The 20,950-nt window shown below is 44.9% G+C and overlaps 1 protein-coding gene across 1 annotated transcript in view; it reads right to left on the bottom strand.

Annotated features, from left to right (window-relative positions):
• The window catches only part of LOC133614011 (titin-like), a 254,475-nt gene that overhangs the window by 220,629 nt on the left and 12,896 nt on the right, over positions 1-20,950 (bottom strand). Inside the window, 16 exon segments of the mRNA XM_072914563.1 lie at positions 4,765-4,996; positions 6,564-6,732; positions 6,818-6,959; positions 7,159-7,419; positions 7,511-7,771; positions 7,866-8,126; positions 8,214-8,477; positions 13,493-13,753; positions 13,813-14,073; positions 14,250-14,513; positions 14,602-14,874; positions 17,517-17,783; positions 18,145-18,426; positions 18,704-20,400; positions 20,484-20,652; positions 20,736-20,900. Coding sequence (XP_072770664.1) covers positions 4,765-4,996; positions 6,564-6,732; positions 6,818-6,959; positions 7,159-7,419; positions 7,511-7,771; positions 7,866-8,126; positions 8,214-8,477; positions 13,493-13,753; positions 13,813-14,073; positions 14,250-14,513; positions 14,602-14,874; positions 17,517-17,783; positions 18,145-18,426; positions 18,704-20,400; positions 20,484-20,652; positions 20,736-20,900 — 5,229 coding nt within the window.

Here is a 20,950-nt window from a genome sequence, read left to right as displayed (position 1 = left end):
AGGGGGCGTGGTCTGCGGGCCTGCTGCGGAGCGGGGTGTGTGAGGACCGGCCTCGAAGCCACCGGCAGGTGAGTAGATTGCCCAGCTGGGGCTGGTTATCTAATCACCTGTCGCCTTTATTAGCAGCAGCCGGACCGAGACACATTGTTGGAGTTGAGTACGGTCCAGGCGTGTGTGTGTGTGTGCGCACAATAAAAACATTGATAACACCAGACTCCCGGGCTACTGTGAGGATCTGTCGGCATCAGGGGGACCCACGGGAGAAAGACCAGTTCTTAATGATACCTTTATGACTACAAGTAAACAGACAGAGTCATGCTCACTCAATTTCCTGTAAGTTTGTGCACGTAATAACGACATTTAATGAATGCAATTGCCCTTCTATGTAACCAACCTGAAACACAACAATACCTCTGTTTTCAACAACAAGTATTGCCAAGTGTATGACTCAGTTTTCCTACGCCATTTCAATGATCGTACGGTCCAATTGTGTGTAACCGTGGTCTACTGCTCAGTTCAGCCCCGCTCTCAAACACAAATAGTGCTGCAAGTCATTGCAAGGCGGACATTAGGATTTCAGACAGCATACCTGCCAACTACTCCGGTTTTCCCGTAATTAGTACGGTTTTCATCAACCTATTCCGGGTTACGGTTGCAGTGATAAAAAATACGGTTTTTTCATTAATTAAAAAAAAATATTTAAAAAAAAGTTTTATCCACGAAATCGCGTAACAACAATGACAATCGACACTGCTACCCGTAACTTCCTATCGAGCCATTCCGAATGCCATGCGCGAGGCTATTTATAGCACCGCTGCCAAGCACGAGGCACCAGTTGCCATTGTTTCCAAACGAGCGAACGATCATGGAATCAGCCGGAGAAAAATCGCAAACGAGTCTTAAACCGAAAAGAAAACTGCAGTCATTCCGTGAAGAATATTCAAAAGCCTATCCGGGAACTTGAAAGATACATCTCCTGGATGCACTGGGACACATCATCAGTGATGTATCCTGGATTCATCGGGTGTTTCGGGTCTCGCAACATCAGACACCCTCGTCCAGGCGACCCAGCCGGGGTGATCAAGTCCCTGCTTGTGTCCCAGTAGCAACCCACGGATCTGCCCTTTTCAGCCACAACCACCTCGTGGCTTTCTCTGCCGCTTCACTTGCGGATTGAATGGCCCTCCTTTTGGCCGCCCCTTTGACTCCCAATCGGCCAAGCACTTTACAGAGGGAGCGTCCTGCAAAGCCACGACAACCAACTTCTATTGGCTCATAGAAAGTCCTCCAGCCCCTGCCCCTGCAGTCCTCCACCAGCTCCTGATACTTGGCACGTTTCTTTTCGTTGGCTTCCTCAATCCGCTCCTCCCAAGGCACTGTTAGTTCCAGCATGATGAGGTGTTTTGAAGCCTCTGAGATGATGATCATGTCTGGCCGTAGAGATGTTTTTACAATGTGCTGGGGGAACCTCAGTTGTTTTCCCAGGTCAACGTGTAGCTGCCAATCAGGGGCTGTGTGAAGGAGTCCTGTTATTGTCTTTGGACGTGCACGAGGTCTCTCCCCAGCTTTGATGAAAGAGATTGCCTTCTTTGGCGCATGATGTTGCTTGCTGCTGCTGATGGCTGAGGCTATGCTCTCAGCAACTGCTTTGAGTACCTGGTCATGACGCCAGCGATAGCGACCATCAGCCAGAGACTTTGGGCAACTGCTGAGGAGATGTTCCAAGGAGCCTCTTCCGGAGCAAAGGGAGCAGAAGGGTGTCTCGCTCTTCCCCCAAACATGGAGGTTTGCTGGGCTAGGGAGGGAATCGTAGACTGCTGCCACGAGGAACCGGACGCGGTGGAGGTCTGCCTGCATGATGTTTGACCAGGTGACTTTGCGCTGCAACGTGCCCTCCCATCTTGTCCATGCCCCCTGTTGCCGGAGTCCCACTACCCTGCCCACTCGCTCTTCCTCCAAGCCTGCTCTGACCTCCTCCTGGAGTAGATGTCGTCTGTCTTTGCCCCGGGCCTGGCTGACTTGGGTCTTTGGGAAGTAGCCCAAGCCTGCTCTCCCTGTTGCTATGGCCCCAACCAGTGCCTTTTGAATAATTATTCGTTCCAAAAAGAGTGAAAACTACGCGAATTGCACCTTGTGCAGACAAGATTTTTCGATCGGACACGGAGGAATTAGCGATGTAAAAGACCACGTTGGGACAAAAAAAACACAAGTCTAATGCCGTTGCTAGCGACACAAGTGGAAAACTTTCAACGTTTTTCGTCGCCCAAACAGATTCTTTGGATGTGAGAAATGCCGAATTTTTATTTACGGAGGCAATAATTGAGCATGGACTTCCAATCGCACTGGCTGATCACATGGGACAGTTATTTCGGAAAATGTTTCCCGACTCGAAAATCGCCAAAAAATATGGATGTGGTCGAACCAAAACATCAAACATTATTCAGTGTCTTGGAACAGAATCCTCAAAAAGTATCGTCGATGTCATGAAGACGGAACCATTTAGCATGTCGACTGACCGCAGCACCGATTATGACGATGTAAAACTGTACCCCATTTGTGTTTGATATTCCGATGACAACATTGGAAAAGTATTGTCAGTACCTCTGTCATTTTCATTAATTCTTCTTCAATTCTTTTGAAAGGCTTACAGAAAACTGCAATTGAATTGTAGTTCCATGCTAATGATGCTATTGAATTACATTTTAATGAAGTAAACTTATCATAAAGTTACCATATCATTTTTGCAGTATGATCAATCTGATAGAATACATTTGGATTTTAGCCACAAAAAGGTAATGATAATAGCTCCGTCCTATCTTGTCGATTGCATTGTACCATATGTCCCGGCAAGAAATCTGCGTTCAAAGAACTCCGGCTTATTAGTGATTCCCAGAGCCCAAAAAAAGTCTGCGGGCTATAGAGCGTTTTCTATTCGTGCTCCAGTACTATGGAATGCCCTCCCGGTAACAATTAGAGATGCTACCTCAGTAGAAGCATTTAAGTCCCATCTTAAAACTCATTTGTATACTCTAGCCTTTAAATAGCCCCCCTGTTAGACCAGTTGATCTGCCGTTTCTTTTCTTTTCTCCTCTGCTCCCCTTTTCCTTGAGAGGGGGGGGGGGGCACAGGTCCGGTGGCCATGGATGAAGTGCTGGCTGTCCAGAGTCGGGACCCGGGGTGGACCGCTCGCCTGTGCATCGGCTGGGAACATCTCTGCGCTGCTGACCCGTCTCCGCTCGGGATGGTGTCCTGCTGGCCCCACTATGGACTGGACTCTTACTATTATGTTGGATCCACTATGGACTGGACTCTCACAATATTATGTCAGACCCACTCGACATCCATTGCTTTCGGTCTCCCCTAGAGGGGGGGGGGGGTTACCCACATATGCGGTCCTCTCCAAGGTTTCTCATAGTCATTCACATCGACGTCCCACTGGGGTGAGTTTTTCCTTGCCCGTATGTGGGCTTTGTACCGAGGATGTCGTTGTGGCTTGTGCAGCCCTTTGAGACACTTGTGATTTAGGGCTATATAAATAAAGATTGATTGATTGATTGATTGACACCAATGTTATCTATTGGAATTGTTTAGTACTGTTATACTGTTAAAAGTGTTTATACTATTTATGCTTTCAAGTCCAAGTTGAAGAAATCTTGTTAAATGTTGACAGCATAACTACCAAAATACAGAAGTATGTCCTTAATATTTTTGCAGTGCTATTTCTGTTGAAAAGTTCAAATGATTACATTAGAGATGTGATGTGCCACTTTTCAAGCGTCTGATGGCTTCAATTAATTTTCATTAATTTTTCATATTTTGAATTCTTTTGAAAGGCTTACAATAAAACTACATTTGAATTGTAATTCCATGCTATTGACAGGACTATTAATTTTAATGAAGTTAGCTTACCATGTTTACAGTATGATAATTGTGATAGAAATGTGAATTTTAGGCACAGAATATTTTTTACAATTGAACAAGGCAGTAGATTATACAAGCTTGGACAGAAAGTTAATAATGACACCAATTTTTTTTTTATGGAATTGTTTAGTACTGTTTTACCATTTGTTTACTGTAAAAAGTGTTTATACTGTTTATACTTTCAATTAACAAATTGAAGTCTTGTGAAAGGTTGACAGGATAACTGGCATTAACTGTCAAAATAATTTCAAACTATTGAAGTTAGCTTACAGAATAAACATGTCAATCAACCCATATGATTTTTGCTGTAATATTTTTGTTTTGAAAAGTCACTGTAACTGATAGAAAAGTGATGGTTTTAGCAACATTTTAACCTGTCTGAATGCTAATAATCATTTTGCGTCGGGGGGGCGAACCTGAACCCCCCACCAGGACTTTGTCCTGGACCTACCGGGCCCTGGACCCTGGCTACTAGGTTTTTCTGATTTCAAAAGTTGGCAGGTATGAGACAGTCTTTGTGGTTTTCTGTGTGCAAAAAAAACCAACAGAGAGGTAACTCATGTCAAAGTACATACGACTTCTAGCCACAGGCTAATTTGCAACCCTCGTCCCCGGTTAGGGTTTTAAAGAAAAGTTGAGAAAAGTGAAAAAACAAATACAAAAAGATTAAGACAAGTAAGAAATAAAATTGGCCCCATTTTCCATTACTACACCCAGTTCTAGTGCTCACACTTCGGATTTTCCTTAGGCCACTTTAATTTTGAATTTTTCAGTCGTCGTCCACGCATTCGTGGACAAAGCTTGAATGCCACACATGACGGTGGAATGAGGTCAGAAACTTACGTCTCACGTGAAGTTTCACGGTGCTCTTGTTCTTTCCGGCGACAAAGGTGTACTCGCCGGCATCACTTCTGTAGGTTTCGGAGATGGTGAGGCGGTGGAGCTTCCTGATGGTAACGTAGCTGAAACGCTCCTCGACAGAGAACTGGATCTCCACTTCGTTCCTCATCCAGTGGCCTTCTACGTCGTCCTCGTTTACTTCAAACTCAAAAGTCGCTCTTTGTCTCTCAACAACCTAAAAAAAAAAAACAAAGACCAATAATGTAGTCTGCTCTAAAGACTTCATTTCTGCAGACAACAAGGAATTTGCTGGGCTGCCATGTGAAAGGGTATAAGAGATTTCTGCACTTTAGACACTGGTAGAGTCAGACCAGTATCTGTAGGCCAGGGTTGCATTGAAGTCAACATCCAGTTTCTTGGTCAACAGTCCCTCATTCTGGGTGGATACTAACATCCATCCATCCATCCATCCATCTTCTTCCGCTTATCCGAGGTCGGGTCGCGGGGGCAGCAGCCTAAGCAGGGAAGCCCAGACTTCCCTCTCCCCAGCCACTTCGTCCAGCTCCTCCCGGGGGATCCCGAGGCGTTCCCAGGCCAGCCGGGAGACATAGTCTTCCCAACGTGTCCTGGGTCTTCCTCGTGGCCTCCTACCGGTCGGACATGCCCTAAACACCTCCTTAGGGAGGCGCTCGGGTGGCATCCTGACCAGATGCCCGAACCACCTCATCTGGCTCCTCTCGATGCGGAGGAGCAGCGGCTTTACTTTGAGCTCCCCCCGGAAGACAGAGCTTCTCACCCTATCTCTAAGGGAGAGCCCCGCCACCCGGCGGAGGAAACTCATTTCGGCCGCTTGTACCCGTGATCTTGTCCTTTCGGTCATAACCCAAAGCTCATGACCATAGGTGAGGATGGGAACGTAGATCGACCGGTAAATTGAGAGCTTTGCCTTCCGGCTCAGCTCCTTCTTCACCACAACGGATTGATACATACTAACATAAGGGCCATAAAACACATTTGTGCTAACCTACGCATGTCCATCTAAGACGAGATGAGCGATGGCCCGGAGAACGGTCTCATTAAGACAGGAGTGTTCAACTAAAATTCAAATAGGTTCAGATACAGATCAATTCCCCATGCTGCTGATTTACAGGATCAGGATTTGTTTTGGTGTTAATGTTGGGCTCAGCGAGTGTTATTAGTCCAGTTGTTAGTCCGTAGTATGTTTGGTCAAAAACGTTGTGCTTTGTCTCATTTCACATTGTCTTTCACTAGTTTTGTGCTTCCAGAGGGAAAAAATACATTCTGGCTTGGAAGCACCATTTTCGCTGTCCACTTCCTGCAAAGCGCCATGTGTATTTTTTTAGAAATGTGCCAATGGATCGGACACTACTCAGTGTCAGCACATTTGTGGTCGCCATTTTCCAATAATGCCATTTGATGCCAATTACAAAAGCCGATCCCCGTTGGTTGACAAATGTATGTTTAGTCCCCCTGCTGAAAAGCGGCTAGCAGGTAATATGTCGTCATACTCCGTGTGGAGCCCCACACACTGAGCTAATAATAGTCACCTTCCTTACGCCAAATAAACTGCATTTTTTTTGTATCTTAAGTATCATTATCAAGCAGCATTATCGCTTGAGGACAAGGTTAAATGCGTTACATACCAAGAGCAAGCTAAGAGCAGGCATGCTAACCGCTAAGACAGCTTCTTCCTTGATCCATCACACACCCGCATCGTCCGACAGCCCGGGTGGAGGAGACATGCCAAGGCACAGAGACAGTATCAGTTCTGAAAGACTCACAGTAGGATTCTTGTTGGTGGGCTCTGAGATCTTGATGTCCCGTCCCTCGACTGCAAGCGTCCCCTTGGACATGCTGGACCCCGCCACGGCGGTGTATTCTCCCGCGTCAGACAGTCGGACAGAGGGCAAAACGAGGCGGTGAACAAGCTGCTCTGAGGTCATCTTATATCTGCAGGAACATTCAACATTCAACATTCAGTTCCCAAGTCTGCTTTGAGCTCTGAAGAGTGTTTGACTGGAAGAAGCTCAGCTACCTGTCAGACGCCTCCAGCTCCTGACCGTCCTTCATCCACATCACCTGGATGTTGGGTTCTGAAACTTCACACTCAAAAGTGGCTCTCTTCTTCTCTGTGATCTTTAGGTCCTTTAAGTGTTTGGTAAATTCAACAACACGAGCTAAAAAAGGAGACAATAAAAAGTTGACTGAATGTTTGCCCTATCTCCAGAGCCTTTGAGCTTTATTGACTCTGTTCTCTGATATCCAGGTTCTATATTCCAATAAGGCTCTCGCTTTAATCAAGAGCCAAATTGAGCTGGCTTTCATGTTTGTTGGTGATGGTACGTACATATGAAGTGACAAAAAGAGACGTCTTACCCTCCACATAAAGCTGGGCTGTGGCCACAGAAGATCCCGCCATAAAGGTATAGTCGGCGCTGTCTCCAAAATGAACATTCCTGATGGTCAAGGTGTGGGTGAGCTGTTTGCAGCGAGCCTGGCATCTGTCTGTTGAGCGGATCTCTACGCCATTCTTCAACCATTTGTAGCAGATTTCCTTGTGGTTGACGTTCAATTCGAAGGTGACCGTGTCCTTCTCCTGAGCATTTATGTCTTGCAGCATGGCTGTGAGGACGATGGCTGAAAAGACAAGACATTTATGTGCTTAAAGTACCTTTTTTCCCCCCCATTTCAGTTGCTGGTAAAAACCTAGGAATGACCGAGGACTTACGGCTGACAGTGAGTGTGCCAGACACTCGGTCGTTCCCACAGAAAAACGTGTACTCAGCGGAGTCGTCCTTGCTGGTGTTCATAATCTTCAGCTGGTGGACTTTACCCTGCACCGCCGTCCGGAACTTCTCGCTCATCTCGATCTCCACACCGTCCTTCAGCCAGGTGGAGGGGACATTGAAGTGAGACACTTCACACTCAAAGGTGGCGGTCTGTGTCTCAGCCACCTCCACACTCTTAAAGGGTCTGGTCACACGAAGAGCTGAGGAAGAAATACGGGTGTTGGCCATTTCGTGTGTTGGATCAAAACATGGTGGTTTGGTCACATTGACTGAAAAAGGTGTCACCAGGCTTACATTCTACGGTGAGGCGAGCACTGCAGCGTAGATGACCCACGACGGCCGTGTACTCTCCCTCCTTGGTGGCATTCACATCCTGCACTAGCAGTTTGTGCGTCTTCTTCTCTGAGGTCATCCTGTAATGCTCGTTGGCCTTCAGCTCTTTGTTGTTGAACGTCCACTTTACAGGAATGTTTTCCTCTGAGATTCCCAATTCGAACACGGCCGTCGCTCCCAGTAGCGACGTCAGATCCTTGGGTTTCTTCAGGATCTTGATGGCTGTAAGGAACAAGTGGACATGATTCAATCGGCGGCTGTTGCTTCCTTCAGACTTCGGCAGATTTTTTTCAATGAAAAAGTGCTCACTTTCGACATTCAAGCGGGCATTGGCCGACAGTTTCCCCAACTTGAAAGAATAGACGGATTCGTCGTGTGTGCTGCAGTTCTTTATCTTCAAGGTGTGCACGGTGCCGTGGACAGTCAGTTCGTATTTGTCACTTTTCTTGATCTCAACCCCATTCTTGATCCACTGTGCTCCCCTCACGTTCTCGTGAGTAAGCTCCAGACTGAACACAGCGTCTTGTGTCTCCACCACGTTCACGTTCTTCATTGTTTTCTTCACCTTCACAGCTGTGGAAGAAAACACGGCGGTTATCATTGACTGATTGGTGGTTTGAACAGTGCTGGACCTTCTCTGGTGGCCGGAACGTCATCAGAAGCACGGACCTACACCTACGACCTAACTAACCTAATCTGCGTTCAAAGAACTCCGGCTTATTAGTGATTCCCAGAGCCCAAAAAAAGTCTGCGGGCTATAGAGCGTTTTCTATTCGGGCTCCAGTACTATGGAATGCCCTCCCGGTAACAATTAGAGATGCTACCTCAGTAGAAGCATTTAAGTCCCATCTTAGAACTCATTTGTATACTCTAGCCTTTAAATAGCCCCCCTGTTAGACCAGTTGATCTGCCGTTTCTTTTCTTTTCTCCTCTGCTCCCCTTTTCCTTGAGGGGCTGGGGCACAGGTCCGGTGGCCATGGATGAAGTGCTGGCTGTCCAGAGTCGTGACCCGGGGTGGACCGCTCGCCTGTGCATCGGCTGGGAACATCTCTGCGCTGCTGACCCGTCTCCGCTCGGGATGGTGTCCTGCTGGCCCCACTATGGACTGGACTCTTACTATTATGTTGGATCCACTATGGACTGGACTCTCACAATATTATGTCAGACCCACTCGACATCCATTGCTTTCGGTCTCCCCTAGAGGGGGGGGGTTACCCACATATGCGGTCCTCTCCAAGGTTTCTCATAGTCATTCACATCGACGTCCCACTGGGGTGAGTGTTTCCTTGCCCGTATGTGGGCTTTGTACCGAGGATGTCGTTGTGGCTTGTGCAGCCCTTTGAGACACTTGTGATTTAGGGCTATATAAATAAACATTGATTGATTGATTGAACTTGGAGTAGTTTCTCCATGAATAGAGATGGATTTGGTTCCATTTTGGATTCTGCTTAATGATTTGTTTCTGTCTCAATTATCATTTGGAAAACTAGTCATGTTTGACGGGGTTCCAAGGGATCCCCAGAAAATTTTTTATTTGTTTTGAACATAAATATATATTAAAAATACTCAAATGAATTGTCTTCTGTAGAAATTAACTAAATACAACATGGATTATGTGGCAATAACACAAGCATGTCCAAGAACATGGTCTACATGTTTCAAATAGAAATGTAAAATTTTTGAAGCTTCTCAGGTGGAATTCTTTCCCATTCTTGCTTGATGAACAGCTTAAGTTGTTCAACAGTCCGGGGGTCTCCCTTGTGCTATTTTAGGCTTCATAATGCGCCACACATTTTCAATGGGAGACAGGTCTGGACTACAGGCAGGCCAGTCTAGTACCCGCACACTTTTACTATGAAGCCACGTTGATGTAACACGTGGCTTGGCATTGTCTTGCTGAAATAAGCAGGGGCGTCCATGGTAACGTTGCTTGGATGGCAACATATGTTGCTCCAAAAGCTGTATGTACCTTTCAGCATTAATGGTGCCTTCACAGATGTGTAAGTTACCCATGTCTTGGGCACTAATACACCCCCATACCATCACACATGCTGCCTTTTACACTTTGCGCCTAGAACAATCCGGATGGTTCTTTTCCTCCTCGTTTCGGAGGACACGACGTCCACAGTTTCCAAAAACAATTTGAAATGTGGACTCGTCAGACCACAGAACACTTTTCCACTTTGTATCAGTCCATCTTAGATGAGCTCAGGCCCAACGAAGCCGACGACGTTTCTGGGTGTTGTTGATAAACGTTTTTTTGCCTTGCATAGGAGAGTTTTAACTTGCACTTACAGATGTAGCGACCAACTGTAGTTACTGATAGTGGGTTTCTGAAGTGTTCCTGAGCCCATGTGGTGATATCCTATACACACTGATGTCGCTTGTTGATGCAGTACAGCCTGAGGGATCGAAGGTCACGGGCTTAGCTGCTTACGTGCAGTGATTTCTCCACATTCTCCAGGGGTTTGTATATGTACAAACCCCGTGGTTTGTATATGAGTTGGGAAATTGTGTTAGATGTAAATATAAACGGAATACAATGATTTGCAAATCATTTTCAAGCCATATTCAGTTGAATATGCTACAAAGACAACATATTTGATGTTCAAACTCATAAACTTTATTTTTTTTTGCAAATAATCATTAACTTTAGAATTTGATGGCAGCAACACGTGACAAAGAAGTTGGGAAAGGTGGCAATAAATACTGATAAAGTTGAGGAATGCTCATCAAAGACTTATTTGGAACATCCCACAGGTGAACAGGCTAATTGGGAACAGGTGGGTGCCATGATTGGGTATAAAAGTAGATTCCATGAAATGCTCAGTCATTCACAAACAAGGATGGGGCGAGGGTCGCCACTTTGTCAACAAATGCCTGAGCAAATTGTTGAACAGTTTAAGAAAAACCTTTCTCAACCAGCTATTGCAAGGAATTTAGGGATTTCACCATCTACGCTCCGTAATATCATCAAAGGGTTCAGAGAATCTGGAGAAATCACTGCACGTAAGCAGCTAAGCCCGTGACCTTCCATCCCTCAGGCTGGACTGCATCAACAAGCGGCATCAGTGTGGAAAGGATATCACCACATGGGCTCAGGAACACTTCAAAAACCCACTGTCAGTAACTACAGTTGGTCGCTACATCTGTAAGTGCAAGTCAAAACCCTCCTATCTAAGGCGAAAACCGTTTATCAACAACACCCAGAAACGCCGTCGGCTTCGCTGGGCCTGAGCTCATCTAAGATGGACTGATACAAAGTGGAAAAGTGTTCTGTGGTCTGACGAGTCCACATTTCAAATTGTTTTTGGAAACTGTGGACGTCGTGTCCTCCGGACCAAAGAGGAAAAGAACCACCCGGATTGTTATAGGCGCAAAGTGTAAAAGGCAGCATGTGTGATGGTATGGGGGTGTATTAGTGCCCAAGACATGGGTAACTTACACATCTGTGAAGGCACCATTAATGCTGAAAGGTACATACAGGTTTTGGAGCAACATATGTTGCCATCCAAGCAACGTTACCATGGACGCCCCTGCTTATTTCAGCAAGACAATGCCAAGCCACGTGTTACAACAGCGTGGCTTCATAGTAAAAGAGTGCGGGTACTAGACTGGCCTGCCTGTAGTCCAGACCTGTCTCCCATTGAAAATGTGAAGCCTAAAATAGCACAAGGGAGACCCCCGGACTGTTGAACAACTTAAGCTGTACATCAAGCAAGAATGGGAAAGAATTCCACCTGAGAAGCTTCAAAAATGTGTCTCCTCAGTTCCCAAACCTTTACTGAGTGTTGTTAAAAGGAAAGGCCATGTAACACAGTGGTGAACATGCCCTTTCCCAACTACTTTGTCACGTGTTGCAGCCATGAAATTCTAATTTAATTATTATTTGCAAAAAAAAAATAAAGTTTATGAGTTTGAAAATCAAATATGTTGTCTTTGTAGCATATTCAACTGAATATGGGTTGGAATTGATTTGCAAATCATTGTATTCCGTTTATATTTACATCTAACACAATTTCCCAACTCATATGGAAACAGGGTTTGTATATATACACACATATACAGTATATGTATATATATATACATACAGTATATATATGTATATATATACATATATGTGTATATATATATATATACACATCAATATATATGTGTATATATATATATATATATATATATATATGTATATATATACATATATGTGTATATATATATACATCAATATATATGTGTATGTATATATATATATATATATATATATACACATATATATAAACATATATGTATGTTTATACATATATGTATATATACATCTTTACATATACGTATAAATGCATCTTTACATATATACATATACATGTATATATACATGTATATATATATATATATATATATATATATATATATATATATATATATATATATATATATACACACACACACATATATATATAGGCTACTTCTGGATCATAATCAGCCTCTTTGATGAGTGTGACTTATTATCTTAACTTTTTGTCAAGTTTAGGGATGAAACGATATGAACATTTCATATAACGTTATTGTCAAAGTTATCATTATGATAGTATTCAAAATATACTCATTCACACTTTAAGCCAAGTTTTATTTAAAACGGTAATTTAATGACTTGCAACACATTATATACACACATATATATATATATGTATATACATACATACATACATACATACATACATACATCAGCTCGCTAGCGCTAGCTTGTTTCTCCAATAAATGAGCAGTGTCACTGGTCTGTGAGTTTCTCAAATTGTTAAACACGGTTTTACGATCATTTTGATTTAAAACGGTAATACTAATCGTGGGGAGTTTAAACGCGGTGTATCATTATACCGTTCACCGTTACATCCCTTCTCATGCTATTGGATAAAATGTTAATGTGGAGGGGGGCGTGGTCTGCGGGCCTGCCGCGGAGCGGGTGTGTAAGGACCGGCCTCGAAGACAGCGGTAGGTGAGTAGATTGCTCAGCTGGCGCTTGTTATCTAATCACCTGTCGCCCTTATTAGCAGCAGCCGGGACGAGACACGTGGTTGGAGTTACTGGTGAGCAGAGGCATGAGAGCGAGAGACAGTTTGCTGGAAAGCAAAACCACGCTGCTTTATGAAAATAAAATACTTGTTACCTCAGACTACCGGGCTCACAAAAGGATCTTTGTGTCAGAAGAACCCACAGTAGGGCAACCTCTACAATTAATTTTGAACTTCTCCCGATGATGTTATGCAGGTTTTCGGTTTGGAGACAATAATGAAGAGTTAGTTGGGTTTCTTGCTTTACTAATGATGGCATTCAACTGCCAAGCCTTGTCTTGTTGTATTAAACTGATGGTTGGGGTTGTTGGTTAGTCAATTCAATGCACCATCCCACTCTGGCTCTGACCAGCAGAACTGAACGAGACATTTTTCCTTTCTTCTGCTGCCTCACTGATCTAAGTTCTCCACCATTAATGGGCGTTCTGTCAATGAGTGGGTCGAATAACATTTGCAAGAAGACAAACATCCTTTTCAGAGTGTCGGTAATTCCCTTAAAAGGCCACATTAACCTGGATTTACCTTCAACTTTCAGATTGGCCGAGGTCTTGGAGCTGGCAATCTGGTAGGTGTACTCTCCGATGTCGGCGGCTTTAGTGATGAGTATGACGAGGCGCCTGACGGTGCCGTTCACCTCGTTCAGCACATTCTCACTGAAGTCCATGGGCTGCCCATCTTTCAGCCATCTGCCTTCCACAGATGGGTTGGCAACCTCACACACCAGCTCAGAGGTCTGGGAGTCCGCTACCACCAAGTCCTGCAGCGGCTTTTTGATGGCGGCACCTTAGGACAGGAGATTACCGTCAGTTCCACTAAATGAACTCCAGTCTAGTCCTTCATACCTGAGACGGTGAGTGAAGCGCTGCATGTTTTTTCACCAGCAGCAAACACGTATTCACCCTCCTCATCCTTCATAGCATTTAAAACTGTCAGACTGTGCCTCTTGTTCTTAGATTCCATCTTGTATTTGCTTCCGGCTTTGAGCGGCTGCCTCTTAAAAGTCCAGAAGGCATCGATGCCCGGGTGAGAAACTTCTACTTCAAAAATGACGTTTTCTGACTCAGCGCACTCCTTGTCCACCATTGGAACCACGAGTTGGACGGCTGTAGAGACAAAAGAGTTGACAGACTTTAAGCACTCGTAGCAGCAGATAATTATATTAGGTCTCACGGGAGATCAGGTTTGAGGCTTGAATTAAGTGATCCAATGTTTACTTTCTTCACAAAAAACCAAATGGGAAGCATGCAAGCAATTATGTTAAATCATTTCTACAACTTACTCTGCACAGACAATGTGCAGCTGGTGTTGGCTCTGCCAACCAGGAGTTTATACTGTCCTTCATCCGAGGCAAAGGTCCTGGTGAAGACCAGGCGCTGCTTGGCTCCCTTTGCCACCATCTGGATTCGGTCGTTTGAGGTCATCGGTTTGTCGTTGTGGTACCACTTGACTGAGCTGATGTCTTGAACAGATATCTTGGCCTCCAGAACGGTCTTGGTGCCTTCAACCGCGCTCGTGTCCCTCAACGGGGTCAGGATGGCGATAGCTACAATGCGAGACAAATTGTGTTGATTTGTCCAAGCACAAAAAGCAATTAGCTAATTTAACGTTACTTTACTACAGCACCGTCTTACTTCGAATAGTCAGCTTTGCAGAAGTGGTGATCTCCTGATCAGGGACCACAAATGAATAGATGCCAAAGTCATCCTTCCTGGTGTCCTCAATTAGGAGTTTGTGGATCTGTTTGTCGATAACAATGTGTACCCGGTCCGAGACAGTTATCCCTTTTCCATCCTTCATCCAAGTTCCTTCAACGTTCTCCTGAGAGAACTTGACCTCCATCTGAGCAATGTCACCCTCACAGAGGGTCAGATCAGCAAGAGGCTGCATCAAGGTCACTGAGCGGACTGAAACCAGGAAACATGTTGTGAGTGATGCTCCAAAAATCGAATAATCTTTCTTGCTCTAGGTCAGAAACGTTTTCCACTGAGGGCCGCATACAGAAAGGACAAAGGATGCAGGGACCACCTTGATACATTTTGTACTTTAGAGATTCTAAATCAATCCTTTGTTGGTCAAGTTTAGCTAATTAGCAATGCCGAACTCGGTGATGAAGCAAATTACCGTATTTTCCGCACTATAAGCCGCACCTAAAAACCACAAATTTTCACAAAAGCTGACAGTGCGGCTTATAACCCGGTGCGCCTTATATATGGATTAATATAAATATTTATTTTCATAAAGTTTCGGTCTCACAACTACGGTAAACAGCCGCCATCTTTTTTCCCCGTAGAAGAGGAAGCGCTTCTTCTTCTATGGTAAGCAACTGCCAAGGTAAGCACCCGCCCCCGTAGAAGAGGAAGCGCTTCTTCTTCTACGGTAAGCAACCACCCGCCCCCGTAGAAGAAGAAGCGCGCGGGTATTACGTTTCATTTCCTTTGTGTGTTTACATCTGTAAAGACCACAAAATGGCTCCTACTAAGCGACACGCGTATAACGCAGAATTTAAACTTAAGGCAATAAGTCATGCCGAAGAACACGGAAATAGAGCAGCAGCAAGAGAATATAACATAAGCCGGCCATTTTGGATCCCGTATTCGCCCAACTTTTTAACTCGGACACCGAAGGAGAAGAATTCGAGGGATTTATGAATGAAGAATAACTTCAGAAAGTGAGCGTTATGTTTATTTTGTGTGTTGTGACATTAACGTTCGAGCAACATTAAGTTATTGATGTTGCTATTGCTAAGCACTACCGTATTTTCCGCACTATAAGGCGCACCTAAAAACCACACATTTTCTCAAAAGCTGACAGTGCGCCTTATAACCCGGTGCGCTTTATTACGATTCATTTTCATAAAGTTTCGATCTCGCAACTTCGGTAAACAGCCGCCATCTTTTTTCCCGGTAGAACAGGAAGCGCTTCTTCTTCTACGCAAGCAACCGCCAAGGAAAGCACCCGCCCCCATAGAACAGGAAGCGCTTCTTCTTCTACTGTAAGCAACCACCCGCCCCCGGAAGAAGAAGAAAAAACGCGCGGATATCACCGTACGTTTCATTTCCTGTTTACATCTGTAAAGACCACAAAATGGCTCCTACTAAGCGACAAGGATCCGGTTCATAAAAAGACGCAATCTCTCCATCCGCACACGGATTACTACCGTATTTCACAGCAACTGATATTCCTGTGAACCGCACTGTGGAACGGGAGCACGTACGGTGAATATTCGCACCACAGGGAATGAGAAGTCATCCTTCACTGTGGTTCTAGCTTGCCATGCTAACTTCCACCCATGGTGATATTCAAAAGGAAGACCTTGCCAAAAGAGACCTTTCCAGCCGGCGTCATCATAAAAGCTAACTCGAAGGGATGGATGGATGAAGAAAAGATGAGCGAGTGGTTAAGGGAAGTTTACGCGAAGAGGCCGGGTGGCTTTTTTCACACAGCTCCGAAGGCGAACACACCTTCACTAAGACGGGCAGACAGCGCCGGACGACATACGCCAACATTTGCCAGTGGATCGTAAATGCCTGGGCAGATATTTCGGTCACAACTGTGGTCCGAGCTTTCCGGAAGGCAGGATTCACAGAACTACTGGACAACAACAGCGACACTGACTCCGATGACTTCGACGAGACGGAACCGGCCATTTTGGATCCCACGCTTGCGCAACTTTTCAATTCGGACACCGAAGACGAAGAATTCGAAGGATTTACGAATGAAGAATAACTTCAGAAGGTGAGCGCTATGTTTATTTTGTGTGTTGTGACATTAACGTTCGAGCAACATTATGTTGCTATTGCTCTGCACTATTTTGAATTTTACTATGTTTGTGATTGCACATTTGCGTACATTTTGGGACAGAGTTGTTAGAACGCTGGTTTTCAATATATTATTAAAGTTTGACTGAACTATCTGACTGTTTTTTTGACATTCCCTTTAGCGCAGCGTAGGCGCGGCTTATAATCCGGAGCGGCTTATTGGTGGACAAAGTTATGAAATATGTAATTCATTGAAGGTGCGGCTAATAATCCGGTGCGCCTTATAGTGCGGAAAATACGGTATTTTGAATTTTACTATGTTTGTGATTGCACATTTGCACATTACCGTACATTTTGGGAGTGAACAGAGTTGTTAGAACGCTGGTTTTTAATATATTATTAAAGTTTGACTGACCTATCTGACTGTTTTTTTGACATTCCTTTAGCGCAGTTAGATGCGGCTTACAACACGGGGCGGCTTATAGGTGGACAAAGTTTTGAAATATGCCGTTCATTGAAGGCGCGGCTTATAACCCAGGGCGGCTTATGGTGCGGAAAATACGGTAGTGTAATATCTAACACTTAACAATAATTTTTTTTTTCAATAGACAAAGGGCCAATAAAAAGCTATGTGTCAAAATTGGACCGCAAGTCTAACTTTGGACACTCTCCTGGAGGTGACTGCTAAATGTTTCGAATCAGACCCAAAATATAGTGGGGCTTAATGCTCTGGATAAAACCATTTAAAGAAAAGTTTATCTGCAAAAACAACAATTTCCTCGACTCACATTTCATCTTGAGGTAGGCAGTTGTCTTCATTTCACCCACTCTGAAGGAGTACTGGCCCTGGTCTTCCTTCCTGACGTCCTTGACGGACAGGCTATGTCGTCCGCGTCGTGAGGAGATGACATGCTTCCTGCTAGGAGAAAGTTGCTTGTCTCCAAAGAACCACATGCCCTCAACATCCTCACGAGACAACTCGACCTCAAACTCCCCAGAGTAGGTCTCTGGCACCTCAGCGCCCTCCAGGGGTTTCAGGATCTCCAGTGGGGCTCCTGTGGTTCCCAGATAAATGGTAAATGGATTATACTTGTATAGCGCTTTTCTACCTTCAAGGTACTCAAAGCGCTTTGACACTATTTCCACATTCACCCGTTTACACACACATTCACACACTGATGGCGGGAGTTGCCATGCAAGGCGCTAACCACGACCCATCAGGAGCAAGGGTGAAGTGTCTTGCTCAAGGACACAATGGACATGACTGGGTTGGTAGAAGCTGGGGATCAAACCAGGAACCCTCAGGTTGCTGGCACGGCCACTCTTTGCAACCGCGCCACGCCGTCCCCCATACGTAGAATAATTAAGTAGTGTTCTATATATTCATAAATAACATTCATGCTTGATTGTACCCACCTTCAACATTTAGATTGGCACTTGTCCTGACCTGGTTGTCGTCTACAACAACGCAGGTATATTCAGCTTCGTCCCTCATTGTAAGCATCAGCACAGATAAGAAGTGGACTTTCCTGTCCGAGTGCATCCTATACTTGTCGCCAGAGAAGATGTTCGAGTTGTTTTTTAACCATTTGACTTTGACAAAGGGTTCGTTGGTTTCGCACTCAAAGGTGGCCACCGTGTCCTTCTCTTTGGCGCTAACGTCTTCCAGCTTTTGTGTGAAGGTGATGACTTGCTTTGCTGCAACATTCAAAACAAAGTGTCAACACGTGGAGTAAGTTCAGCAAAAAGTCTTCACTCAACATGTATACACACACACACACACACACACACACACACACACACACACACACACACACACACACACACACACACACAAACAATATCTACATTTGACCACTGTACTTAGTTCTGACAATGAATAATTTCTATTTCTGGTGCTAACTAACGCTAAAGACCCCGGCTGCTAAGCTCACACAAGGGGCCGTGTCTCAAAGAGTCTCAAAGATTGCCTTACCTTGCACCAAAAGGAAAGCATGACTTGAGGTCTCTCCAGCAGAGTTGATGGCTTTGACCATGATACTAGAGGAATCCTCGGCTATGACATCTCTGATTACCAACTCACAAATATGGTCTTCAGGCCAGAACCAATAAACCCGCTCAGTCTTTTCCATTTGAACACCATTCTTATACCACTGGCACTCGGGTTCTGGTCTGCCAACAACTCGGACTCTGAACTTAACTTCATCCCCTTGTGCCACCGTCTGGCTTGAGATACGTTCCAAGATTTTGGGAGCTTCCATGCTAGCTGACAGCTTTACCCTCTCCGGTTTGACTGTTTTGGCAGTTTCTTTACGTCGCTCTTCTTCTTTTTTCTTCTCTGCCTCTTCCTTTTCCTTAGCACGATGAAGAAGCTCTTCTTTTGTCTTCCTTAGCAGATCCTCATAGGACTCATCCCTCTTTCGGGACTTGAGTTCCACTGCAGTAATAGACTCATAATAGCCCTCCTCTGTCCTGCGCTTGAATTTGCCTCTCAACTCTTCAGACTCCTCAGTGGATTTTTCATGGACAATCCTTTGGGCTTTCTTGAGTGTGATCACCTCTTTCGACTGACTCTCTTCCGAGGGCCTATCCACCTTTATCACTTCAAAGGGAGTTTTTCCAGGTTCAGGTACAGTCTCAGGTGCTTTGGGCTCAGGAACCCTGCGGAGATGCATCCTGAAGTCCTCTTTCTGCTGAACCTCCATCTTAACAGTGTGTTCAGCCGAGCCCAAGTTATTGTCCCCAACAACCCTGACTTCTCCTGAATCATAGGACTTGATGTCAACAATCTCCAGGTAGTAAATACCATCATAACGAAGTCGGTATCGCTTGCTCTTGCGGATGAGTTGTCCATTGAGGTACCAATTAACTTTGGGTGTAGGATAACCGGTCACTCTGCAGCGAAATCTGGCTGTGTCACCCTCCAGGACCCTGACAGGTTCAGGTAATAGGACAATCTCAGGTTTCATTTTGTCAGTCTCCTCATCTGCAGTGACTCCTGCAGGCCCTCCCTCATGAGCCATTCGTTCAATTTCATCAATTCTGTGAGCTCCCTTCCTTCCTTCAGGAAGCTGGCTTTCCTCAACAAGACCCTTTTCGTCCTTGACAATCAAGGTGGCCGAGGTCTGGTCCACTCCAAACCTGTTGGTGGCTCTGCAGGTGATTATGCCGCTGTCTCTGGCATAAGCTACTTCATAGTCAAGACTGCAATAGCCAAATTCACTGACCATGCGCAACCTGTTAGCAGCCTGCAGGGGTTTGCTGTCATGAAGCCACTCCACCACCATGGTGGGGTCACCGATAGGAGTCAGTCTGCAATCGAAATGAGTGGGGCCAAACTTCTTCATTCGTATGGAGGTCAGTTTCTTTTTAAATTGTGGTTTCTGCTGCATCTCCTTGTCATACAGGTCTCCCTCCTCCCACTGCTCTTGGCCATAGCGGAGATGAAGAGGCTCCAGCTCTGGAGGGGCGATCTCCTTGGCCTTGTACGTTCCTCTAGGAATAATTAGCTTTCTCTCCGGGACTGGCTCAACATAGTCCATCTCCACATTAACTCTGCAGCGGGTAGTGTCCCTGCCAGCTTTGTTGATGGCTGTAGCTGTGTACCAAGCACTGTCTGAACCTGATGCAGAAGGGATCTGGAACATTGCTTCTCCTCTGGCTCCTTCAATCCTGAAACACATTTTTGCTATGTCATCTAAACGCACAGTTTGTTATTTTGTATAGTAAAACTTACATTTTAATAAAGTACATACCTAATATGTGGGTGCTTTTGAGGTGTGATGATGTCACTATTTTTAAGCCAAACAATGTCAGGCAATGGGTTCCCAATAGCTTTGACTGCCAGTTCAACCAGCGTGCCCTGTTTCACACTGATGTTCCGTAGTTTGTCCGTGAACTGTGGACGTATCAGGTTTTCTTTTGCTGGAAAATAAACATTATAAACAACAACAAAAAAAACATCCAAAATAGTAGGTAGATGTCTTCATGTCAGCCACCAACTTTACCATCAACGGTGAGAGTGATAGAAATTGATGAGCGTCCAGCTCTGTTCTGAGCCACTACTGTCCACTCGCCGGAGTCCTGTGGCATGGTTGGAACGATGATCAAAGACTGAGTACCGTCCTCTTTAATCACAATCTTGTGAGTGTAGTCACTTAGAACTTGTTGTCCTGGGGAATTGAAGAAGAGATCATACAAAGTAATTTCTCATTAGAACACG

Source organism: Nerophis lumbriciformis, linkage group LG13 (assembly GCF_033978685.3).
Source record: "Nerophis lumbriciformis linkage group LG13, RoL_Nlum_v2.1, whole genome shotgun sequence".
Classification (NCBI taxonomy): domain Eukaryota; kingdom Metazoa; phylum Chordata; class Actinopteri; order Syngnathiformes; family Syngnathidae; genus Nerophis; species Nerophis lumbriciformis.
Note: the sequence above shows the minus strand (reverse complement) of the source record. Positions and strands in the feature narration are given on the sequence as shown.